At 48.5% G+C, this 26,792-nt stretch overlaps 1 protein-coding gene across 2 annotated transcripts in view; it reads right to left on the bottom strand.

The window, feature by feature from the left end:
- LGR5 (leucine rich repeat containing G protein-coupled receptor 5) overlaps positions 1-23,529 on the bottom strand; it is a 126,561-nt gene extending 103,032 nt beyond the window's left edge. The window contains exon 1 of one of the 2 annotated variants that reach the window (XM_072741942.1): positions 23,196-23,529. In XM_072741942.1, coding sequence (XP_072598043.1) covers positions 23,196-23,407 — 212 coding nt within the window. In that variant the 5' untranslated portion in view covers positions 23,408-23,529. The remainder of the gene's footprint in view (positions 1-23,195) is intronic. The other variant, XM_072741943.1, reaches the window with a different exon arrangement.
- Between the last annotated feature and the right edge of the window lie 3,263 nt (positions 23,530-26,792).

Here is a 26,792-nt window from a genome sequence, read left to right as displayed (position 1 = left end):
TCCTTGTATGACTGCAGTTATATTGGCTTAAGTTTGCTGTGAATAGTGGTTGACAGATGAGAGAACAAAGGTTATTTGGAACGTGTCAGTGAAGTTTTCCGAAGCTTTGGGTAAAAGGTGTTGGATTAGAGGCGCTGGGCAATGTCAAGGCCTGGTGGATCTTTAAGCAGGAGGTGGCACAACCAGAGCTGGCAAGAGGAAGACAGACTTGACCAAAGTGCAAAGGTGAGCCAGTGGGGGAAGAGTGAGGAGACAGTGGTCCAAACGGGACTTCCCTAAGGTGAATCCACCGTAAAAGAGGATGATTGATACCCTCTCGGTGGGACAATGACTCCTGGTCATGGAAGAGGAAATGACACCTGAGAAGAGCCTGAAGGAAGAATCTGTACACGTGGAGATGGGAAAGCAGCCAGTCCGGCCAGAGAGATTGGGAAGAGAAGAAGTAGAGAGGCAGGAAAGTGAGGGGCATGTTGGGGAAATGGGGTCCCTTCCCTTTGGCCAGAAGAATAGAAAATTTGCCGGGAAAAATATGGAAAAATAAGGCCAACATGTAAAATCACCGAATTTCGCTGCCAAGTGGAGCATTAGCTCTAAATGAATCTAACATTTCAATTTGCTGATGGAGACACGCGAGATAGAGAGAGATTAAGCGGCCAGTAGAAGCCAAGTGGAGCCGTCTCCGGGATTCCTGTTGGTGAGCTCCGCTGGCACACTTGAGCTGGCCGTGGGGCCCCGGTGGGTGGGGCCGAACTGCCCCAGCAGGGAAGTGACATGGTCGGTGAAGCTCAGGAAGGTCAGCTTGGCAGCCGCGCACGTGTCACAGGAGCGAGGTCAGGGGAGCAATTAGGAGGCTGAGCGTGTGTGCCAGACACAGATAGTAGGCTTTATTAGCCCCATTTCCCAGATAAGGAAACTGAGCTTTGGGCTGTGGCCAGGCTCGGGCCTGGCGGATTCCAAAACGCGTGCACTGGACGGTTGGCAGGGTAGCGCACTCGCTTGGCTGAGGGTGGGAATAGTGCTAGCGGGCAGGGCTAATGCTGCAAAGAGGTCTAGAAGGCCTGAGGGCTGAGGAAAGTTCTCGTGGATTTGGCAGTCAGAGGTGGGGCGGGTGGAAGAGAGAGTGATTTCGGTTGGATGATGGGAGTGGCAGGCTGACTGCACAAGGAATGGAAGAGTGAGTGGGTGGGAATGGAATGGCACCAGCGAAAACCGCCTCCCCTTTCAGGAATTTTGGCAATGAGGGGCCCCTGGTGGGCTCAGTTGGGTAAGCATCTGCCTTTGGCTCAGGTCATGACCCAGGGTCCCGGGATGGGGCCCTGTAACCGACTCCCTGCTCAGCAGGGAGTCTGCTACTTCCTCTCCCTTTGCTCCTTCCCCTGCTTGTGCTCTGTCCTCTCTCTCTCTGTCTCTCTCTGTCAAAGAAATAAAAAAAAAAAAAAAAAAAAGAATTTCGGTGGTGAGAGGAAGGAGAAAGAGGAGCAACCATTTGGGGAAATAGCAGCACAGAGGGGTGGCATCCACCAGAGAAGACATCTGTAGGATGCGCATGTGTGTCAGCTGCTATGCTAGGTAGTGGGGACACGACCATACGTAGATGAAAGACGATGTTCCGGAACAACCATCTCTAAAGGGAAATCCCTTTGTCAGATAACATGCCAGGTGACCACATTTAATACATAAATCGATACCAACATTTTAGATTTCTTTTTTTTTTTTTTAAGATTTGATTAATTTATGAGAGAGAGAGAGAGACAGGCAGAGGGAGAAGCAGGTTCCATGCCTGGAGCCTGAGGTAGGACTCGATCCCAGGACCCCAGGATCACACCCTGGGCCAAAGGCAGGTGCTAAACCGCTGAGCCACCCAGGGATCCCTAGATTTCAAACTTCCACGAGACAATCCAGAGATCTGGTCTTCACCTGTGTGTCCCCTCCAGTACCTTGCATGGCATGCTCTCCATCAAAGGTTCACCGAAGGAATAAACCATGGGTCCCCGAGAAAGAAGGGAACTCGAAGATGAGGGGCAGCTTTGGCAAAGCCTTTGGAGACTCGAGGGAAAGAGGGGTGGGGTGGGGGGCTCATGGGTCGACAGAAGCCTGGAGGCTGAGCTAAAGCTCAAGGGTGGATTCCAGATGCAGGCCTTATGGTCACCAAAGGGGCAGGAGTTGAGATTATGACCCTCAAATGGGAGATGCTCTGGCAAGGAGAAGGGATAAGGAGCCATTTCTGGGGAAGAGCCGTCGTAATCTGGTTTTCAGCAGGACAGCAGCGATTGACCCTCAGAAGTGGGTGGGCTTGACTTTCAAGAGACAGCAGGCTTGAGAGTATCATCCAGAAACCGTTGGTTCATGTGTTCTTACTCTGGGGGTTTGGGAAAGGACACGGAGAAGGAAGCAACCTAACCCGGTTTTACAGCTGGGAATGGGAGTGGGGTGGAAGGCAGGCTGGCTCGGAAGCCAGCATGGTGAGGGCTCAGAGCTGGAGGAGGCCCTGGCCTGACTCCACGGCCGCTCTCCCAGGGGGTTGGGGACATTGCAACCCCCGTGGCTGAAACCCGGCGGGGGCCTTGGCTTGCAAGTCCAGCCTTCCTTCCTGGATGTAAAGTCAACCCAAGGTGACAACTGCACTAAAATGGACACTGGATGGCCTCTCTTACTCAGCAGATGACAAAACAGATGGTTCCCGTGGGCATATAATCAATCAGTCACAGGGCAAGATCAAAACCCTGAGCCTCAGGGGTGTGGCCTACTGTGAGGAGCTCCGTCGTTTGAGGGAAAACCTGGATCAAGGCCCAGGGCTTCACTTGGCAGGTGTCGCCCACACTCGAACTGTGCTTCAGCACATTTCTTCACCCCGAACACTCGGTGTCTTCCCAGGAGCCCTTAGCCACTTGGATGCTTTCTGGGCTCTCGGCCTCTTCAGAGTGCTCCCATTTCCAGGCACAGGTGCCTGCAAGGAACTGAAGGAGAGCTTCAGGAAGTTTCCTCCCATGTGCTTTCCTGCTCATGGTGCCTCTGCTCCTGTGCCTCCGTGGGCCACGTCCCGTCCGTGGGGCAGCATACTCCCCAGCCTCTAGAAGCAGGGCCCGGCCCATCCTCTCTGGCAAGTCCGTTCAGCTGTGGGGGATGAGTGGGTTCCTTGTCCTGCTCCCTCAGGACTCCACACTGACCCCGGAGTGAGGGTCACAGCTGTCGTGGCCGGCATGTCGGGCCCTGTTCTAAGTGCTGTGCACGTAATGACCCTCACGATCAGGCCCGTGAGAAATGTCCTGCTGCAGGTGGGGAGGCTGGGCCGCGGAGCAGTACAATGATCTGCCCAAGGTGGCAGGTGCAGCGCCAGGACTCCAGCGGGGACCGTGGCTCCAGAATGTGGCCCCGACCACGAGGCTGCCTTGGTTTCCCGGCCCATCTTCCTCAACTACGCTGTGAGCTCCAGAGAGCAGAGGCTACTGGGTTCATTTTGGGTTCTCGGGCCTAGTCGAGAGGGTAAGGGGCAAGTGGGTGAATAGTTTAAAGAATGAATAAGTGTGCACAGCTGGGTCTGACCAGGCCCCCCGTGAAGAGGAACTGGAAGCGTTTGCTGTGAGTGAGAGAAGGGTGGAGGGCAGAGCTTGCCCCCCGCCCCTTGGCTTCCCACCATGCAGGTAGGGACACAGGCCTGTGCAACACAACAACTGCTTCTTCTTTCCAGGTTACTCTTGGGGGTGCAAGCGAGTGAGTCCGTAGTTCCTGAACTATGGGGGCAGTGGGTTCAGCGCGCCCAGTAAAAGGATCGGTTGGCAAAGCACAGGGTACACGGGCGGGACCGGCACACGGCTGCGGAGCCTCCTGCCACACAGACCTCGGAACTACGTCCTTACGAGATGCTTCTCGGTGATGACAGGTCAGATCTGAGAGGAGGATCCTGCCCCCGGGGGGGGAACCATGTGATGACCTCCTGCAGCCCGAGTCCTTGGAGGTCCCTGCCTCCTGCTCCATGTTGCAGCGGCCGATGGCACAGAGGGGATCCAGCCAGTGTCCACACTGGTGTGGGACAGTTGGTCCGGAATGCTCTCCCTCTCCTCCTGCCAATGCCAGCTCGTCCTCCTGTCCCGGAGGCACAGTGACAGTCGTCTTGGCTCCCCTGGAGCGCACTTCCAGTCCCCATCAGTCTTTTCACATTTTTTTTCAAAGATTTTATGTATTTATTCATAAGAGACACAAGGAGAGAGAGAGAGAGAGAGAGAGAGAGAGAGAGAGAGAGGCAGAGACAGGCAGAGGGAGCAGCAGGCTCCATGCGGGGAGCCCGACACGGGATTCTATCCCGGGACCCCGGGGTCACACCCTGGGCCCAAGGCAGATGCTCCACCGCTGAGCCCCCCCCCACATCCCCCCTTTTCATAATTCTAATAACATAAATTTAAATAAGCCTTTACTTCATGTTTGTCTCCCCCGCGAGGGCCCCGCGGCTATCCTCTCCGCATCCAGAACAGTCGGCAATAGACGAACATTAATTTCGGGAGGGAGTTCATGAACATGCAGGAACATGATGTTAACACAGCGGAGGATTTGCTCCCCAGCCGTAGACTGAGTTCTTATTCCCGAGACTTGCCATCTTTTCTAGACCTTTCGACAGTCCACAAGAAAGTGAAATAGACTTCTTGGTATTTTTAAGCACTTATGGCCAAGAACTTTCTTTCTTTCTTTCTTTCTTTATTTATTTATTTATTTATTTATTTGTATGTATTTATTTATTTAATTTTTTTTATGGCCAAGAACTTTTTCTTTTTTAAAGAACTTTTAAAACAACGATAAACGAGTTAAAATGTCGACTGCAGCTTTCTGAAAGGAGGAGAAGACCATGAGCAAAAGTCCACCAGATTGTCTCGAGGAATTTTAAAGGCAGGCTGGAAGGGTGGTTCTAGTTCCCAGTTTCCTTTGCAATCATTCTGTCAACAACAGCTTCTACATAACCCTGAAGGCTGCTGAGCTCCAACCTCAGCAGAGAGATCCCGTGAAAAGATCCGCTTATTCTCTAAGACACATTGAGGGCGACATGAACTGTACACTTTGGTGTCTAAGAAGCCCTAGCAAAGGAGATTAGCAGCCCAAAAAGCAATGACGCCTACAGGAGGGTCACAGATACCGTATCGAGTACAACAGCCTGGCAAAGGGAGTACAGCAAAGGTCATATCAACAAGAAAAAAATAAAGTGACGTTAAATAGCACATTTATTTATTTATTTTGGGGGGGGGTGGTAAGACACAGAATCCCATATTCCCCAAATCTTTCCTTCTCATCTGATAACTAAATGTGTTTGGGTGCTTGGCAAAAAAAAAAAGCAAGAGGCGAGGACGCGGCGTTCCTGAAGCTGGTAACGGGCACAAACCCCAGGGGGCCAGGCTGTGAAATAGAAGCATCTGGAGCGTTGGGTTCCTGATGAGCTTTTGCAGTTTGATCTCAGCTCCCGGCCGAGTATGTCCAGGGTCGTGGAGCCTCAAGCTGGCTGCGTCTGTGAGCAGTGGCTCGGGGTGCCAGCGGACGTATCTAGGCACCCCAGCTCCTATGTGACCACGTCAAGGCTGAGTCGCTGGCAACACCAGCCAGGTGTCCAGGGCGAGGCGAGAACTGGGCCTTCATGCACCCAGATGAAGGGGTCCCCAGGGAAGAGCGGGCTCCGTGCCACGGACGCCAGTCACCAGCCAGCCCTTGGTCATTCTGCTCGGCCACACAGCCTTGTAGGCCCTGGCACTTACAACGGTGGCACAGCCCACGGGGCTACCCTGTGCCAGGGTCCCTTTTCTGTGTCACTGTCCTGTTTTGAACCAACAATGCTCCCAGATGGGCCGAAAAGATGTATTTAGCTCCCACCAGTACGATTTCTGATCCTCTTTACTTTGGCCCTTTTGAAATAACACGAAAGCTTTGGCTGAGCTGCTTACTTTGATCCAGCCCATAGAAAAATTAGTTTATCTTCCCAATCAAAGCAAATTAGGCAGATCACGGCTGATTAGAATGCAAGAGTAAAATCGCCACACTCTCCCTCCCACCCCCTTTCTCTCAGGACGAGGGCCTGTGTCAAATACGTAGGTGTTTCCCACGGCCAGGCTGGACTCTGTTTCCAACAAGGACTGCAGCCCGGACAATGGTCCTCACACAGACACTGAAGTTCTTTAGTCCAGTCATTGTGTTCGAAAAGAACCAGTAACCCCTTTGCCAGCATTTGATGAAACATCTAGATTTACATATTTCCTTAATTGCATTTTTGAATGTGAGTGAGATTTATCTGACCAGAGTTAAATGCCTCTTTTATTCCCCTACCCAGGGCAAAATTCAACTCTGTGCTCTTAAAAAAAAAAAAAAAGAAAAAGAAAAAAAGAAAAACAAAGAAAAAAAAAGAAAGAAAAAAGAAAAAAAAAGTGAGGTTTTGTGTGTGTGTGTGTGTGTGTGAGAGAGAGAGAGAGAGAGAGAGAGTCTCTTAACTTAATTCTGATCTGAATAAATGTGAGGGTTTCAATGAAGTGGGATGAGGGAGTTACATTACCCAAGACAGGAAAGATATACCTTTACCTTTCAAAGAGGAAATGGCAACTTCCAAAGCTCTGGCTTGCTCTGCTCTCTGGAAAAAGGCTATTTGGGTTTTAATAATGAGTGCCATTCCTGGTTGCCAGGTTCCCCAAACGAGTTGCTCAAAAGCTGCAAAAATTGTCGTCCCTAGTAACTTCTTGTTAGCGTCCCTACGTGACTGTAAGAAGTTGCAAGTTAGGGTTCCTTTCCCTTATTTATTTACTATAAATTAACAGTAAATCTTGTATTTAGCTCCATTTAAACCTCCCTCTGCAGCTGCCCATTTGAAAACTAAAATGGTTGCCTTCTCTCACTTCAGTGGGCACAATACAAAACAGCCATTGAGCTCTCCCTTTATTGCAGCTGCCAATGCCCAGCCGACTTTTAACAAACCAACCAAGCGGAATCACAATGCAGCTGCAACATTTTATGGTATTTCTGTTGGTTCTCTTTTGAGACTGAAGGTGTTAATTAGGAATCAAAGAACACAACCCTGCCAGCTTTCTTTCACAGACCCGCACCCTGGTCACTGCAGTTTTCAGAAGCAAATAAATCTAATAAAGGGATAAAAATGTTGTTTGTCACACCAGTAAAGTGTACTTAAGGCCCTTTGATCAAAAGCTTTTTATGTAGTCTTGTCAGATGGGTTGGAAATATTGTATTTTTCCCTTGCCTCTCTCTTCTTCATGCAGACTTCTCTGGATTTTGGATTTAAAGACTGTCTAGAAGGAAAAAAAATAGAAGCGTAGTCATACGTGGGATCATTATTTATAGGGGGTCGCATAGAGCAGAATCATTTCGCTTCTTAGAAAATGGCTCATATTCAACAGCCCGTCGCCTTACAGCTTCACACAATGTCGGGCCTTCCTGCGTTGGTGCATTTACTGAGTTCGAACCGCAGGCTCTCGCGCTTGCACCACATAGACACCTGTCAATACTCTATCTGGGGTAGATCACTTATCGCATAAATCCTTTTCCATGTTAAAAGGATCTTAGTCTACGCAGAACTGTGGATTTTCATCAGCGTAAAAACCATACACATGCATGCACGTGTATACCCACGCACGCGTGTGCACAGACACCTGTATGCAGTGTCAGTTCATCAGACAGCGTGTCCTTTCTACAGAGTTTCTGTGCATCTCGAGTATCACACGTTCAGATGTGACAGCGTGAAGTCATTACCTTTAATCTTCAGTCAAAGTTAAAAGCTTATGGTAAGTTTATGAAGTTAGCACTGCTGGGAATTAGTCAAGGCTGCTAGCTTTCTCAGCAAGAGCTATTGCTGCTAGATGCACAAATCAGGCCAAAAGCCATTAATCCTGCTTGAGAGCGGCAGAAAGAAGGTCTGCTTGTTGATTTAATGTTAATGAAATGAATGGGCTCCCGAGGCTGCCTACGGAGGCCCTCTCGCTGCAAAACAAATACAGTCGGTCCAAGTAATGCTCGTGGCAGGAGAGGAAACAGTGCTCCTGATTTGGTGCAAGAGGCCTGCGGGTGTGGCCGCCCCCATCTCCTAGCACCTGGCCACACCTGTCCTGGAACCATCGGGCAAATGTCAGGCTGACAGATTCCCGCAGCCCTGGATGGGCTGTACCTCTCTTTCTTTACAGATGTGCAAACTGAAGCAGGGAGGGTAGGTGTCCTGCCGGAGATGCGCCCCCGGCTGACGAGTGGAGTGACTCGCTAGACCTAGTCCCGTGGGTCCCCAAACTGGGCTGCATATATTAAGCTTCCCTGGGGGAGTAAAAAATCATTCCGAGGCGCAGCTTCCTCCCCCAGAGATGCTGCCTGGGTTGGTTTGGTGCATGATCCAGGCCTCAGGATGCTCAGCATTGGGTTCCAGGTACAGCTATGGTGCAGACGAGTAGAGGACCACGGCCTGGAGTTGGGACCCAGCCCCTGCTCCTGTGCACGTCGGGTGTGTCTCGCTGCACCAGGGTGTGGGGTGTGCACCCCTGCTCCTAGGACGATGCGGGGGCGCTCACCATCCTACGGGCGGAGTAGACCCCCGTGCTTGGAGATTTGGATATTGTTTCCAAAAAGAGTTAGTTTCTTCCATGTGTGAATGCAAAGCCTTGCCCGTGTGCGTGTGCGTGTGTGTGTGTGTAGCAGGCGGAGTAGGTATGTAGACACCGCCAGGGACTGACATCTACCCAGGGGTGAGCCCACCCTGCCATGGAGACGGTTGCTGGGGCCGCACCTCACTTTTCTCCCCATCCTGCAGTTGACCTCACCTTTGAGGCGTTCTGGACTCTTCTTTATTCTCTCCGTCCTTGCCACAGTCTCCTCTGGCCTGTCGCTGTCCTCTTACCCCCTCTCTCTGCCGGGAGAACTGGGCTTTGTTGGAGGGAGATCCTTCTGACTCTCCGTTTGGAATTGTTCGCCTTCTGCTGCCCTCGGATTTGGCCTGGCTTGGTGATTGTCTACACTGCTTACTAACCCAGGCTGATAGAGCCCTCTTGCCCGATCTGAGCTGCTGGGCAACCATCACAGACATCCGCCCGCAACTTCCTTTGGTTTTGGCTTTAGGGCTGTAAAATAAACCAGCTTCCTACTTTAGTGATTCAGTGCACACTCGAGAATTCCAGAATCATCCTTTCGCACTTCGTAAGATGTGAAAGTGTCCTTAGAGGGGGAGATCTCCCTTGTCCCTTTCAGACCTGCTCTCTGGATTTCATTGGTCACAGGCAGGGTGAAGCAGCTTGCCTCTTCTGCAGGGGCGGGGGGTGCAGAGAATCTGTAGAGATGGTGACCCGGGGCTCATCCAACAGAATTAAAAGGCTGTCTGGTCCAATAACCGCCCACCCATCTCTCCTCTCTGCTGGGGATCCCTGGGCCTAATTCCAAGGCCCCCCTGCTCAAAGACAAGCCTGAGTGGTGCTTTGACTCTGTATTTAACTTGGAATCCCTTCCCCCTCGCAGAGTCAAGTCATTGGTATCTATTCTTCTCCAGGAAATAATTTTAGCCTCGTTGGCATCACTGACTGCAAAGATCCTTCCCGCAACTGCATGGAACTAACTGCCTCTTTTTCAAAGACAGCTACCGTCATTCCTCGTGAAAATTCAACTCTTTGAAGGTATTTTCAGATAGACATATTCCTTATATGGGTTTTTTTTCCTTAAAATTATTATTTTTTTCAGCTGTTAATGTATTTAAAAAATCGAACTCATTTTTGTTGTGTTGAAGACATAGTTTTCCTGGGTGCCTCTCTGGCTCTGAGAAAAGGCCGGATTCCCTGTGTCTCCTCTGCCTCCCCAGCAATCCATCATCTCTCGCCTGCAGCTACAGCAAGTCAACTGCTGAGACTGGGCTTCTGAGAGCCCAAGGAGTCCCCAAACCAATCCGTTCCTACCTACTCAGGAAAAATCATGGGGAAGGGTGAGATGAAAATGAAAGGAGAAAAATAGTTTCAGCCCAGGACTACAGACTGCTGGCCATTCGCTGAATCCTGTCTAAAGAGTGGGCTTTTAACATGAGGCCACTGGCCCGCAATCTGTGACAAAGCGTCTGCCCAGTTACCAGCCACCCTGGAGGTCTGTGCAGCGCCTACGAAATGCCAGGCACCCACGTGAATGAGACTTCATTCAATGCACAGAATCTTTTATCTATTTGATACCGAGAATCAAAGACAACAGAACCTTTTAAACTTAAAACAGGTGTTGGGTGATGCACTATTCATGTGAAGCTGCCCCTTTTGGTTTCCCCTATTCTTTTACCCGGTAGGTAGAAACTCTTGTTTAAGGAAAATTATACAGTTTTAGGGCAATAAATTTAACTACTTGGGGCAAGAGCAATAAAAGGCAACACTGTATTTAAAAAGCATGGGTTGAGGGCCACCCGGGGGACTCGGTCAGTTAAGCGACCGACTCTTGGTTTCGGCTCCAGTCATGATCTCAGGGTCCTGAGATCGAGACCCGTGTCAGGTTCCAGACTCAATGCGCAGTCTGCTTGAGATTCTCTCTCTCCCTCTTTCTCTCTGAGGCCCCCTCTGTGCATGCTCTCTCTAAATACATAAAATCTTAAAAAATTAAAAACAAAAAGAGCATGGGTTTAGTGTTTTAACAGCTGTAACCTCATCGCCAGCAAAGGCAATAGCACCTGACAGGTAACGGGTGCTCTGTATATGAGGTGCCGCACAGAGTGCTTCACACGAATGGGTTTCCCAATCCCGCGATGTAGATGTTGTACTTATTGCCATTTTACACGTGAGAAAACCAAGACACGGAGTAACCTGCCTGGGTTACTCCAGACAGGCCTACGATCTTTGTCAAAGCAGTTCTCATTTCTAAAGTAGGGAGCACTTGATGGGATGAGCACTGGGTATTATTCTATATGTTGGCAAATTGAACACCAATAAAAAATAAATAAAAATAATAAAAATAAAGAAAATCCATAAGAAAAATAAAGTAGGGAGAATTACGACTATTTTACCGCCAGCTACGGGGTCGCATGAGGCATCAAGGGCAAAAGTGTTATAAAAGCACTTTCTGAATTGTTTTTTCCTGTCTCTCTTGGGAGTTTACAAACAATGCAGTCTGCCAAGTTCAGAGGGAAGGACCTCTGCTATCACAATATGAGACCAGAGATTATATCAGCTTGCCCCACTTTCTGCTATACATCTGACAGCCAGAAAAATGGTGCCCTGTATCTTAGATGCAGGAAAGTGCTATTTTCCATTGAGTTTAGGGGACAGGAGAGTGCCTCCTGGACAGAGAAAATGACTCTCCCCTGAGAATGGCCCAGGACGGGCATGCACGCACAGAGGGTGACTTAAAATGTAGGTCTTGATGTTGTTTAGGTACGAGATGGCCAATAGGTCAGGAGACAACTGCTAGTGAAAAGACAGTTTGTTCCTCGCAGTTGCCAAGAGCTGGGAGCCCCCCCCCCCCTCCGGGCCTTGCAGGATCCACCTGGGCCAGAGCACCAGGGTCAGTCAGGAAGAAGGAGACGAGGAAAGCATGGGCACGATGGACTTCTACTGGGGTTCCCATGTAAAGGAGTAGACAGGTGAAGCAGGCGAGGACCTGGCTAGCTGGAATAATTTCAGCAGGCTCTGGGGTCCAGGGGCTGTCCAGACTTGTCTGGGACCTGGCCCTGGGGTCATTAGGGTAGGAAATATTGACCTAGAGTGTAAAAGCCCTGTAAGAACCGAATAATGAAGGTGCTGGGTGTGGGCTTTGGATTGGTTGGTTTGCATATGAAAGGCGCACTTGCAGAGGAGTCATCTCTATCTCCAGGGGGTTTAGGCAGCCCTGAGAGTTAGGAGCCCTCTCTACTGGGTCAGCAAGTCCACAAGAGAGCAAAGCATCACAAAACACAGAAAATGAGACACATGATTAACACACAGAGATTCCGAAAAAAAAAAATACATGGGGTTTGTATGTTCTGATCTAAATCCCTTTGGTTCAAGAAAATCTATAATTCGGGGGGGGGGGGGGTATACATAGCCTAGTACTGAAAACAGACAAGTGTTTCAGACAAGCAGACAGGTAGGGTGACCACGTGCGGTGAGGTCTATCCCGGAGGTGGGCTCAGCAGGATGGGAAGCTAGAGCTTCCAGATTCTTGTTTCTGGAGCGGTGGGTCACAGGCGGCCTTCCGGAAGAGGTGATGTTTGTTTGAGCTGAGTATGGAAGACTCCCAGAAGTCGGCCAAGTGACACAGAAAGGCCCCGCAAGCAGACACCAACACATGTGAACAGCGGAGGAGTGCAGGCCGCGTCCAACAAGGCTGCGGTGAGGAGAGTGGGTGGGCCCTGGCGGGGGACCTGGCCAGGTGTGCAGGAGCAGGCAAGAGAGGCCTATTCCGCGGGCTAAACTGAGAAGTTAAACTGCATCGCGAAAGCCACAGAAAACCGTTTGGAGGATTGAATAGAAGAGCGACACGATCGGAGCTGCGGTGTAGACAGAGTGTGCTGGGAAGGGACGCGGGTGCAGACAGCAAGGGGAGCCCGAACTCAGGTGATTTCGGTGCCGAAGCAGGTGGAGCGCACCTTCAGGGGACACGAAGACGATCTGAACATGGTCGGGTTAAGGTCGCAAAGGAAATTCCAATGACACTAAACACACGTTTAACCACTATGAACAGAAATTTGGGGAACTATTATTTATTTATTCCTCACACTAAATCTGATGGTTCCCTTCCATGTGGCAGATTTTTGGGGTGATACAGAGACATTTTATCTGTATCCACAATGGGCCCAAAAAAAGACGACGCGGTTAAAAGCCAAGCACACGTATTTTCCGTAGGTAGCACATGTAAGCAACGGTATGATTTGGCGACATCTGGAAAAGTAACTGGGAGTTTTAGAGTTCACTGGGCTATCTGGCATCGGAATAAAAAAGTGACAAGAAGGGACAGTCAACTGGGGTTTTCAGGAGAGCTGGGGCCGGATTGCTCCTTTGCCAGCCATGTGTTTTGGGGAAGGTCATCAGCTGCGAAATGAAGGCGTTGGATTAGGTGACCTCACAGGCCCTTCACGTTCTAACTCCCCCAGGCGGACACAGCACGGGGGACTCATGAGAACACGGCCACAACCTAGCTCAGGGACTTGCATTCCGTTATGTGGGCAGTTGGGGCAATGTTCCCGCAATCACGATTAAACTCCAGTTTTGCACAGTGTAATGTGACCCTGGGTACACGGGTCGGTCCTGCTGGTAACCTGTGCATAAAAGATGATCCTCAGTTACTTACAGCAGAACGTCCTCTACACGTGGCTCACGCTCTGAACCTGTAGTATAATTAACAGCAATTTATCAAAATTAGCCTTTTCTTTCCCAATATGCAATCAGTTACATTTTCTAGCTGAGGAGTTTCTGCCGTGAAGGCCAAGGGGGCTTCAAATTACCACCTACTGGTCACTGGGGACCAGGCTATGTCCACCTAACACTTCTCGTGATTACAAGACCCTGGGGAGGTGGACTTGATGCCGCACGGCCAGCAGCTGTACGGTGGAAGGTACACACTTCTTGTCACTTAATCATGTTGCTAAAACTTTTGAGATCTTCAAATGAGATACGCTTACACCCTGGGAGAATCCAGTTTAACTAGGATTTCCTTCTGCGACCTGAGCTTGAAGAGTCCATGAAAAAAGATCTGGAACTTCCTCTGTGGCCCTGAGCCCCCGAGAACAACAGCTGCCAAGCGGGGCTGCAGGAGTGCAGGCCTCCCGCCCTCTGCAGGGAGAAGGCTGTGGCTTCCCCGAGTTAAAATCAGAGACCCCGATTTCGGTGCATCAAGAGTTGATACTTTAATTCCAAGAGAGACTCTTCTCTCTAAACCTCCATTCATCCCGCAGCTTGAAGCTCTAGGGGAAAGTGTCTGAGATAAGGAAGGTGCAGGCTTCCAGGCCTCTGATGCCAGGTGGAAGCGAGGGATGGACAAGGACAGGGAGAGACACAGATGTGCACCCTGTGTGTCAGGGACCTTAGCAGAGGTCTTGTAGTCTCTCAGTCCCACCCCAAGTTTATTGGGTAGCAGATATCCTCACTTGTCTTTCCACCTCTCTTGGCATTTTTCCCCCCCAGGCTTTACTTTCTTGGGCAATGGCCACATGCAGGCATGTCTGCTAAGGATCTCCCAGGACAGGAAGTTTGAAGGGAAAATAAGGAAGATTTCTTATTCACGAGAAGACTCCAAACTCATTCTGTAGATTCAGTCAACAAACATTGGGAAATAAATGTTTATTACAGAAGTCTCAATATATATATACAAAAAAAAAAAAAAAGTAGATGACTTAGGAATGTGACTCCTTCCATGGACAGTTTTACTTGGTTTTTATAATCAAATAATCTTCACCGTCCGTATATGTATACAAAAAGTGAGAAGTGATTTTATGCTGATAGATTTAAAGACCAACTGATTATGTAACAGAGTTCCTCCAACGAAGCGCCTCACAAGAAAATTTATAACCTGAAAGCTTCAAGTGCCATGTGGTGTTTTGTGTGTTGAACCAATAAACTCATTAAAATAACATTGGGCAAACCCAAACACAACACAATGAAATTTCTAACACAGCCCACATTAACCAACCAACTTTAAAATAATATCTTTGTTATGTACTAAGGTTAAAAATTCAGCAAATTCTTTATATTTTTTCCACTTGAGATCATGTGTGGTTTTCTACTTCCCTGAGAAGTACACTTCTGTGGCTTTTTTGATCAAAGGCAGGTTATTTTTGCAAATAGACATCTTTTGTAGAGGTCCCTTGTTCTCCTTAATCAAGGTTTCAAGAAAAAAAAAAACACAAAAATATTTACTTTTTTTTTTTTTTTTAGTGACACATCAAAATTCTTAGGTTCCTTTCTGAGTGTAGGCTTTGGAAAGAAGGCAGGGATGTAAGGTTAGCCATCACAGTGCGCACGCGTGAGTGTGTGTGTGTGTGTGTGTGTGTGTGTGAGGGAGAAAAGGAGGAGGAAAGAGGAAATAAAGGAATTTGGCTGCAAAATTGAGTAACAGTTTGAAACACTTGGCTTCCAGTTGTGAAAGATGAGCAACACTGGGGGAAAAGCCTGGGCTGACAAGGGACCACTTGAGGGAAGCTTAATCTCAGCTGGCAGGCTGACCACGGAGGTCAGCTCAGTGCACGCGTTCTCAGCTGGAGCTGGGCTCCCTTTGCCAGGACGATTGTCTTCTGCATTTCAGCTTCTGAACTAAACTGAAGGTGCCTCCAGACAGCCAGCGACTCAGTGTCTTCCCTTGAAAGCCTTGGCTCTGCACCGCCAGGCCATGTCAACCTTATGTATCATTTCCATTTGTGCGACTGGGACAAAGGACACGGTCTCTGATTGGTACGTCCGGGCTGTGTGTGTTGGTGTGTGCGTGACAGAGATGGCCCTCCTGTCCCTTGACAACCACAGCCCTTGTTAGAAGGCGAAAGCAAGCTCCTCCGGAAGGCAGGCAGGATCACCCGACTGCAGATACAAATGTGCAGGCCTCACAAATGAGACGCCTGCAAATGACTGCTGCAGAATTTAAATTTTTTTTTTTTTTTAGAATTTTAAATTGTTGATGTTAATACAAAACTACAATGGAGGGGCATGCGAGGGGGCTTTGGAGATTAAATCCGTATGCAGCTGACATTTCCTAAACATCAATTCGTACTTGATGGGGTGCTCTTTCTACTGAATACAGTTTATAATTAATTGGCCAGTTGGGGGTTTTTCATATCGTTGACTTTGTAGTACGGTGAGTGATTAACACACATTAGATTTCCAGCAGCAAGGGAAATGAAAGACTGATGAACTAGGATGGATGGTTAAGAAGAGTTTTTCTTTGTCTGAAGGAGGGAACTTTTCTCCGATTTATCCAGATTTCTAGTTCACACAGAAGTCTGTGTCCCTGGCCTGACTGTTAAACCATGCAGTTTCCAGATAGATCTAAGTAGAAAAAACGTTGAAATAATTTCCGTTCTGAATCAAATGCCAGTAAGGCAGCCTTTATGACATCAATTCATCTTATCGGTTTTAAAGGTGAATACAAATTCAATAAAATTTGCCTATTAAGAAAGTTCATGTCAAAAAAAAAAAAAAGAAAGTTCATGTCTCTCTGAATGGAGAAATAGTTCCAAAGAGTTTGTCTACTTTATTTGACACACAGCTCTGGTCATAGGAAAAAAAATCTGTTTTATCCTCGCCTGGGAAGTTATTAGTCAACTGATCACTCCTTAAGATGCTGGGGCAGCTACCACAATTTATCTCTGACTTGGAGATGAGAAACATTGTTTTGGTGGTAGTAGGAAAATGGATCTATGGAAAGATACCTACTAAACTGCAAACACTGGCCGTCAGCTATATAATGTTATTCTCATTCTATTAAAAATTAAAAACTGCCATTTCCCAGCCAGTTGAAGAAATATTTTTGGTATTAGAGCTTCATAAATTGCGTTCCTGGGGAAAAAAAAGTGCTTAAATATTTCAGCACCAATTATAATTCCCGTGAAGCATGACTATGAATTAGAAGGCCGGTATTCTTATGCTTCTGGTAAACTGGCCCTGAAGATGATTTCAGAGAGGCCCCCAAACCCACGGAGCAATGTAAATACCTTGGAATATGCAGACAGGCCTGCAAGTTAGGGATGATGATAGTATCTGCCTCACAGGGCCTCTGCGGGGCCTACGGAAAAGTCAAGTACTTAGCATAATGCCTAGTACTCAGGAGCAACGATATAAATGTCAGCTCTTATTACAATAAAAGTGATTTAGATATGTAAATTATGGTGTGTTTGTTAAAATCAACAACTCGTTGCATCTTTTAAGCTGAATACAATTTAATTGTATTTCAAGTGGGTCTCGGCCAGACAGGCCTCTTTTAGCCACTGGGATTTTGGCAGCTGGCTCAGCCAACTCCAGTCCTTCAACACCATCAATGCTTCGGGAACATCCTGGGAGTGTCGGGCACTGGTGTGGGCGCGGGGCTACCAAGTGGAAAATTTCCTCCTCCCTGGAGAAGTCCACAGTCTAGGGGGGAGGATAAGCCGGGAAGGGAGGAGAGCTCGTCATCACACCCCGGAGTGTCACACCATCTGACCTTAAGGGAGATGCTTTCATGGACATGGTCAGTTCTTCTGTGTCCTCTCAAAGCCAACCTCTGCTTCCCCAAGCCCAGACTTAAACACTGACCACAGGGGTAATAAATTTACGAAGGGATGAGGAAGGAGTCCAGCTTCTTCCTGGAAGCTGGGGGTCCCTTAAACAGCTCTTCTACTAAGGCGGACGCCCTGTTAACAGTCCTTTAGTGTCACCGGTAGGTCAGGTCACCCCATCACTTGAAATCAAATGACTTCCCCCTACCAGTTTCAAATAAGGCATTTTCATTGGGCTTGCTCCATGTATTTAAAAAAAAAAAAAAAAAAAAGAATTGGGAGAGGTAAGAGAAAATACCAGGGATTTCAAGAACGAGCCTGCTTCCCGCCTCTGGAGAACAAGATTAATTTTGAATCATGAAAAATTTTATGAAAACCTCCCCCTAGTAGCCTATGAAATATCTCCCTTTATCGTAGAAAATGAGTTGCCTGGGTGAAACGGAGTGTGGAAGTTGGCGTCTATAATGAGTGAGTACAAATGTGGATTGAAGCTGACAGATATGGGAATAAAAGAGTTGCAGCAGGTTAGAACTCGTGGATACATTCAACACATGAAATTCTGCTAAGATACATCAAAAATAGCAACAGGACCAGATATTAAGCTTGTTTTCTTTGGTACGTAATAGATCAGTCGTGGCTCCGATGCCAGTCTGATTTGTCTTTGTGCTAGAAAACGAGACTCCATAAAGGAAAACATTGCCAACAGGATTGAAGAGGTTGAAACTCATAGGAAGGAATTTGCCTTTTCATGAAGAATTCAATTTACCAGAAACATCCACTTGTGGGGTGTTTATGAGGAAATGTACCATTTAGCATTATTCTAAATTTATAGAAATAACTGAACAAGAACAAAAATTTACCCTACAAAATGCTCAGTGCAGAGCTCACTACTGTTTTTCATTTCTATCTTATGGCATATGATTTGGATTAATTGGAGACATACTTCAATTTATAGCTAAAATGACTTAAATGTAAGAGTTTAATAGAAAAAAATATTAAATGCTTTACTAAGGTAGATAGTTATTAGGTATCAGTTTTAGAACTACAAATATTAAAAAAAAAAGAACTACAAATATTCTGCAATGCCTTTAATTATATATTTGAGGTTAATCGTTTACATGGATACTAGTTCTATGCCTTTGACAGATGCCTTGAAAATTAAAAAAAAAATCAAATCGTTCAGATAAAAAATTTAACTATAAGAAATCATAGACCAGCTTAGTGTTTTTGAAATTCTTCAAACACATCCAAGTGGGAACAGTTCCATTATCAAAACACATTTTATTTAACTACGAAAGTTCTTTTTTTTTTTTTTTTTTTTACGAAAGTTCCTTTTAATTCCAATCTTCTAATTCATTTGTGATTGCTATCAAAGCTCCTTTACTTTGAAAAAAACGCATAAGGACAAAAAAAAGATTGAAGATCCTATTGAAGATCGTATTTCTTACATGTAAAACTTCATTCTCATCACACAAACTCTGTCATGCATATGTTGATCATATTCAATAAAATATTTATTTTAAATTCACGCCGCAAAATTGAATCAGAACTACTGCTTTAAAACGAAAAATCACTTGGAATAATTTAGTCGATTAGTTTCAGTAATTGCCCCCATAACAAAAACACGACTGAAGCAACCCTGGGAATCCTGGGGGAAAAGAAAGAACTTCTTCAAAATGAAGAAAAGTCACTGACATCATTATACTTTCAACGAATTCTGAAAGCAGTCTGTAGAGCAAACTGTATAAATTTTGCAATTGATCTAAAATTTAAGACTGTTACAACAGCTAAAGGCTTTTGTAACCATTTCTAAGCTACAAACATTCTCCTTGATTTAAAATACTTTTCTTTGCTTGAAGGGAAGCAGAAATATATTAAACCATTTCAAAGAAGATTCTAAAAATATTCTTTAATTTTGAAACTGCATCTTAAATGCTTAAAACATATGTATGACACCAGGGCCATACTTAATTAGTTATAATTGAGGTTTTTGATCAGTTTTTATTAATACCAGTTTTGCTAACTATGTGTAAAATTAAATTTTGTTATAAAGTTACATATGGAAAAGTAAGCAAGCTACATAAAAATAAAAAATAAAAAAAATCATTCTCCCGGTTGCTTTGGTTCATGTGACATGAATTTGCTTGTGGATGAAATGTTCACATCTTTAAGCAACAGCAGGCAAAAACTCAGTTTGCATTTACAAATAAAATAGTTGCTCCAGGTCAATAAAGAAAAGTACATTTTCTCTACTAGAACTATATTAGGAAGTTCTTAAGGATTTAGTTTTCTATCTGGATGTCACACTAACTGGATGAAAGACACATCTAAGTGGCAGAGGGGAACTTATTTTTAAGACTGGATTAGCAAAACATGTCCACGTTTCATGCATTAAAATAATTTCCCTATAATAAGATCATATGCCGGAGCTACTTTATTTCTGACAGATCATTACTGGTAGATAGAGATGTATTAAACATTGTAAACAATTATTGCCTGCTTTTATGTCTCAACCTTAGCGTTTTTCCGTATTTTATGCAGAGTGAGCTTTATTAGCCTATTTATTAAGCCTATTTATTGTTTTGTGAAATCAGAGCCCAAAACAACTGGAAGAGAGAGAGGGAAAGAGAAAGAGAAGATTGAAATTTTCCAGTGTTTCCACCATGTTCAGTGGCCCAATTACAGATCTACTGGGGAATGCAATTCAGTTTAAAAAAAAAAAAAGAAAAAAGAGAATTAATATCGATGTTTAGATTGGCTTAAGATTGAGCTTTTCTGGGGGACCAAAGCTTATGGAACTGCACATAAATAGCCCTTGCCTCCTATGAAGAGGTTTAGGAAACTTACTTTACCTATGAGTCTGACTAGCCAGCCAGCTATCGGATTATGGCAAATCCACTGGCCGAATGTGTACAGCTGCAATCTGTACACACAAATTTGCCATCATCAATCTGTTTGAAGAAAATGAAACGCTTGTTCTTTTGTGGGGAGGGAAGATTGAGAGATAATATTTTGACTCAAATAAATGGTGATAACCTACTACAAACAATAAAAGATAGTAGTCTGGCTTTTGACCCACATCAGTCCCTGCACATTTTGAAGTTCTTGCCAAAGCTTAATCACGCCGGGGCCCCAGCAGTATGGGGCTATAGCCTAGTGGTCTCTTTCAAGAGCAAAGGGAAGTTATTTCTTAAAATAAGTAAACCGGTATAACACATACTTTATTTATTTGCATATGAGTAAATAAAAACTTCTCTTTTAGGTTAGGAGAGCACATGTGAAGGCAGACACGGTCAGATAATTCTAGGTGTAACCAAAAGAGGGCACCATCTACCCTTGATGCCTGCAGAGTTCCTGTGGTCATGAAAACAAAATCCCCCCAAAAAAACCCCAAGCCCCTGAGCCCCGGAAGAAAGGGCATCCCACGGTTCCTGACATTTTGTAGCTCTCCGTGGAGACCGAATTCTGGAATTGCCCCTTTATGCAGCACAGCACTTTGGTTGTTCACTTCAGGACTGATTTAGCACGCGGAGCAAGTATTTAACATTCCCTGCGACACTTTTCAGAGCCTTCAAGATTAATATTTTATAGGGCACTGAGACAATTTCTCCTTAGGCTGGAGCACAGGCTGTCATCAAGCAGCACGAGAAAAAAGATGACAATTAACTTCCTAATGCTATCCTAACGCCAAGAGGTTATCTGTAGTGATAGATAGATAAGGAACAGTGGCAGAAGGATCTCCTGACACACGGAGGACACAGTTAAGTGCGTCTGAGGTATGTGGGAAATAATTTGAAACCGCATTTGATGCCAACTTTTAGTAACAGAAGCCTAACAAATGTTCATTCTTGCAAGTGGGAGAAAAAAGCATCCCGACGTGACTCACAAATGTATTTTCTGTATTCTCAAACATGCTTTATGACAAGTGCACGACTTACATAGGTAAGTGTTTGGGGGGGGATTGCACACCTCCCTTGTATCCAACCGATTTCTTCAGGGAGGTGGGGAAGAGTAGTTTCGGGCTCGTAAATCTAGTTGCCAAACTGCTCTCAAAAATTCACCATTCAGAAGACCGCATGATTCTCGAAACCACGAGTCTCGTATTTTTAAACCAGAGGCTGGGGTATGAGCTTTTCACTGGGCAGCACAGACAAGCCGTTGAAGGAGAAGAGATGTGAAATCCTAGGGAAGGGCCATCTCCATCTCCGTCTCCATCACCAGTGAACTAACACGTCACTACCTGTGCAACGGGTGCCACTGGGGAGAAACCTGGTGGGGAAATAAATAGTCCTGGAAGCTTTTCAAGTCAAGCAAAGCACCAACAACAGCTTTATGGCAGATGACAAGGGGACTGCCCTCTGCTGACCCGCAGGAGGGTCCCCTCTTTTCAAAGCAGTAGTAGAGCCAATTTAAAAAAACACCAGAATTTTTCTTTTCTGTCCTATTCTGTCTCTGTAGAAAGAGAATGGCTAGGTAGTGGAAGGCGTTGTGCAAGCCTCTTCATGTTTCTTTTCTCCAGAAAACAACGGAACAGAGGAAGGAACGAGTTCACACAAACATCCCGATTGGCTCCTGCCAAGGGACATCAGAGAAGCCGCGATGGGGATTGCGTGGGCTTGGGGGGGGGGGGCTCGGGGCGGTGGCTCCCATTAGGCCCTGAACGTGCCACCTGTGACCACCCCGTGACCCCCCGTGACCCGCTGCCCCTGGTCTCGGTGCCTGGAGATACTGCACGGGGCTGGGGGCGAGCAGTGTGTGGGTCCCCGCAGCTGCACAGACACCTGTTACCTCCGGCCCGGGTTGGGGTTGGGGCTCATCCCGAGGGTGTCGCCCCCCTCCCCCGCCCCACTTGCCCCTTCCTCCCCGGGAGGGGGAGACGGTTAAAGATTACACGGGCCGCGGCCACTTCAAAGGGCGGCGCTGGCAGCCAAAGGTGGAGATAACACTCCTGTGGTTGCCACACTCTAATCACTTCATTAAAAAAAAAAAAAAAAAAAAGAAAGAAAGAAAAGAAAAAGAAAGGAAAGAAAGGAAGAAAAGAGAAGAGAAGAGGAAAAAAAAAAGATCCCATCCCGCGCTGGCGCAGGGGATGCACAGTGAGTCCCTCCCGGGCTGGGCAAGTCGGGGCTCCCCTTCGGGGACAGTCGCCTTCGGCTGCCCGCGGGGGCGGGAGGCCGCGGAGGGGAGGTCGAGGCAGGGGTCGTCGGGCGCCCGCCCGCTGGGTTCCAGGCGAACCGGCCGGCGACCTGCCTGCAGCCGCATCGCGGCGCCGACGTCCCGGCGCTTCCCGGGCTTGCACTTGCAGCGGGGCCTCCGCGGCCCTAAACCTGCGCTCGGGCTGCCCCCCCCCCCGCCCCGACCCCGCCAGCCTGGCCCCGCGGCCCCGCGGCCCCGCGCGTGTGCTCTGCGGACTCGCCCGGCGCCCCCGGGACCCCCCGGAGCCCCCGGTGTGCGGCTGGCAGCTCCTCCCCGATGTGCACCTCCCTGGGCCCCCCCCCAGATGTGCGGCTGGCAGCTCCTCCGCGATGTGCACCTCCCTGGGCCCCCCCCCCCAGGTGTGCGGCTGGCAGCTCCTCCGCGATGTGCACCTCCCTGGCCCCCCCCCAGGTGTGCGGCTGGCAGCTCCTCCGCGATGTGCACCTCCCTGGCCCCCCCCCAGGTGTGCGGCTGGCAGCTCCTCCGCGATGTGCACCTCCCTGGGCCCCCCCCAGGTGTACGGCTGGCAGCTCCTCCGCGATGTGCACCTCCCTGGCCCCCCCCCAGGTGTGCGTCTGGCCGCTCATCCTCAATGTGCCCCCCGACCCCCCTCGGTGCGCGGCTGACCTTGCCTCCCCGATGTGCCCTCCCGGGCCCCCCAGGTGAGCGGCTGCCCTCTCCTCCCCACGTGCCCCCCCCCCGGGGGGCGGCTCATCTCTCCTCCCGATGTCCGCCCCCCCGACCCCCCAGGTGTGCGTCTGGCCGCTCATCTCCGAACTGCCCCCCCTCGGTGCGCGGCTGCCCTCCCTCCCCGATGTGCCCCCCGGACCCCCAGGTGCGCGTCTGCGCTCTGCTCCCCGATGTGCGCACTCACAGGTAGGAGGTGAAGACGCTGAGGTTGGAGGGCAGCTCCGAGAGCCCCCGGTCGGAGCAGTCGGCCCGGAGCAGCGTCCTGCCGTCGGGCTCGCACTGACAGCGCGCGGGGCAGCCCCGCAGGAGCGCGCGGGGCCCGGGCGAGCCGCCCACGGCCGCCAGCTGCAGCAGCGCGGGCAGCGCCAGGAGGGCACCGGCGGGGGCGGCGGGCATCGTGGGTGCGGGGCCGCGGGCGCTCAGCGCGGGCTGGGGCTGGGCCGGGGCCGGGGCCGGGGCTGCGGGTCCCGCCGTGCGCGCTGCCGCCGCCGCGGGGGCCGAGGGCGCTGCTGCGGCGGGCCGCCCGCTCGGCGAGGAGCAGCATCTCCGCTCGCACGCCGCTGTTTTAAAGCGCTCCGGCCCGAATCGCGCGCGCGGTGACGTCAGCGCGGCCCGGCTCCCCCCTCCCCCTCCGCGGCCGCACTTTCCCTCCCGGGCCCCCTCCCTCCTCGGGGCCGGGGCGCGGGGACCCCACCCCCGGGCGAAGGGCCACGTCAAATAAGGGATGGGATACACGGAGTGATTAAAAAAAAAAAAAAAAAGGACTAAAATTCAATCCAGAAACACAGTCCCGGTCACCAGGGTAAGGAGGCAGGCATCCCCGGCGGCGGCGGGGCCCCTCGGAGCCTCGCCCGCAGCACAGTCTTGCCCCCCGGGGCCCTGACCCCCAGGGGCGGGGGCACTGGCTGAACCCGGGGCCGGAGGGCCAGGGGGCTCCTTTTCCCAGGTGCTTCACGATCCCTGGGAAGGCACCTTTAGGTGCACAGGGAGCTGTTTGCTTTCGTCCAGCGAGGGGCCTTAACCTGCCAGGTGCTCCGGGGTCCTCCGAATGCAGCACCCCTCCACCTCCACCCCAACCCGGGGGGGGGGGGGGACGAGAGCAGGACAGTGCGTCTCCTGCAGTGAGACAAGTGAGACAAGTGAGCGGATGGGAGAAAGGAGGAAAGGGACTTAGGGCTTTCTTGCAGAGAAGGCCTCCGTGGGGACAAGTCAGTGCCCAGGCCTGTCACATCAACCCACAGACACGCACGATTTGCTCTCTAGGGCACAATGCCTCCTTGTTTCAGGAAGGTGGAGAACCCTTTTGGGTCTCAAGGCCTCTCTTAATCTTCTCCCACTTAGCCTTTCCCACCGAATTTCCCACATAAACTTCTGAATTTTACAGCTGGGAAGTGCTCTTCCTGTTTGGTTAGGCATGTTTACCCTCCTTCGCTGAAGGAGTGATCCCCACACCTGCCTCATCAATCACCTGTGCAGCTTTTCCGATTAAACGGGTACCCGGACTGGAATCAGTATTACAGATGTGTCCTTTTCTGGAGTGAATCCCTTTATTGGCAAGTTTGCGAGTGTCTGGGTTAGGTGGGGGCTGGGGGGTGGGTGGGAAGCAGAGTGCCTAGGAATTATAAACTCCATCCTCCTCATTTTGCAAATAAAGGAACTGTGGTCCAGAGATTTTGGAAAATTTGACAGCGGCTGCTGCAAACTGTGAGTTAAGCCTGGTCTCTGGCCGTCAGTGCGGTGCCCAGCTCTGGACTGTGTTTGGTGCACACCACATCTCCTACCATCACTTTGCTTGCTCTCGCTTCATTCCTGTTCCTCCCAGCCATCCCTTCCACAGGTAGAGAATGACTTCTAATTGCTAATTTTCCTCCCCGCTTTTTTTTCTTTCCCCAGATTACTTAGGCTGTCAGTGCAACTCAAGATTTACTTTCTTTCTGTGAAACCTCCCATGCCCACAGTCTGCATTAATCATCAAGCAAGCAGTATTTGTAGAACAGCGAGGATCATGATGCGGCAGCGACCAGAGGGGCAAGTTAGCTCTCCGCAAGGGACTTGCAGTCTACAGGGGACCTTAGGCTCCCGACAGGAATCCCACAGAAGATGAGTCTCACTGAACAGTATGTTGTAAATAGCACAAAATGTAGTTCTGCAGCTTTCTTGAAAGCATATTTGTTTCATTTGGCCAACTTTATTGTGATAACTTTGGAGGCAGTGACCAGGCCATGTGTCTTATCTTTACCTGTAGGACTGGAGCTCATGGTCGTGACCCCAAACCTAACAAATATTTACTGACTGATTGATTTATCAAGATGGGCATCCAAATACGGTTGTGTCCACCGTCTGCCTGAAAACTTTTGGCAATACTTTCTTGACTTCGGCGTTGCTGAAGAGAGCATAACACTTCAGTTTTGAGTGAACGGGGCAGAACCAAATTTAAATGTAGGCTCTGCAAGTTTCAGGCTATTTGATCAGAGGCATGGAATGAGCCCACCTGTCTCAGGTGCCTTCTCTGTAAAAGGGGGATAATTATTTGCCTGCGTCGTTCTCAATGTGAAAATGTCTGGGACTTGGCCTAGAGCAAAGTAGATTTTCAACCCGCGTTTGCACCTTTCCTCTTCTTTTCCAGGAATTGAAATTTCTCGATGAATTCATGTAGAGCAGAGGCTATTTCTGACTCAATTAAAGGGGTAGGCAGCTGTGCTGAATGAAGCCAGGTGTAATGAGCATCTGTCATAGATCTGTCTGTCTGTCTTCATGCCAACATTTCTCCCCTTTCCCGTAGGTAGGAACACTCCACACTTCTCCTTGGGAAACTTTAAGTGGGTCTGGTGACGCTGTCTATTGTGTAGCTCTGCCTCCCTGCCCTGGGCAGGTTTACGACCCAAGCAGAGCAACCCGAATCTGTTTAGGGGGTTTTTATAGACCCCAGGGTGGACAAGATCCCTGGTTTCTTGAGTTGTAAGGACAAGGAGATTTAGAGTCGGGGGGTGGGGGGTGGGTGGGTGTCATTCTGCTGTAGAGAAAACTCACTGGACATGATTAGCACTAGCAAAGTGAGAAACAAAATCCTTGGGTCATCTTTTAAACACCTGGATCTAAGGCTGTTTCTACCCATCACCTCTAGGTTGGCGAATCAATCAATTTTGTTTTGTTTTGTTTGAGGTAGTGAGTGAGGATTTAGTTGTGATCACTTACAAGCAAAAATGCTCAGTAAAAACCTGAAAGCACAGGAAGTATGAACATTTAAAAGTGACTTGATAAACCCCCAAGGTCTTGTAGATCTTAAAAGAAAATCTCACGGGTTGCAAATAAGAATGATTTGGCTAATGGTAATTTTATTGATTGAATGTATGTAGGTTAGTCGTTAGTCACTTTGTCTGAACTAATAAAGATGAAAACATAGCAAATCAGATTCCTTGCACATCAAAGACAAAACAAAACAACAGTTCTAGTGAGAATACTTTGTCTATTTTGTGGCAAATGCCATTTAATTTATAAGATCAGGCTCTCAAATTGCATCATAATGACCATCAACATTGACTCAGCCCTTTATACATTCATATCCTCCCTGGAACCTTATGAGATGATAGTATTCTTACCCCAATTTTAAGGATAAGAAATGCAAGTAGTTTTCCTAATGGAGACCAGCAAGTCAGTGATAGAACTAACATTCTGAGACTTATGACTTTATGTTCTTTTCCAAATCCCTTGAGAATTCTGAGCACCACCACCACCACCGCCACCCCACCCCGACCCCCAAACATGTATGTATAGACTTAAA

Source organism: Vulpes vulpes, chromosome 16 (genome assembly GCF_048418805.1).
Source record: "Vulpes vulpes isolate BD-2025 chromosome 16, VulVul3, whole genome shotgun sequence".
NCBI classification, from domain to species: domain Eukaryota; kingdom Metazoa; phylum Chordata; class Mammalia; order Carnivora; family Canidae; genus Vulpes; species Vulpes vulpes.
Note: the sequence above shows the minus strand (reverse complement) of the source record. Positions and strands in the feature narration are given on the sequence as shown.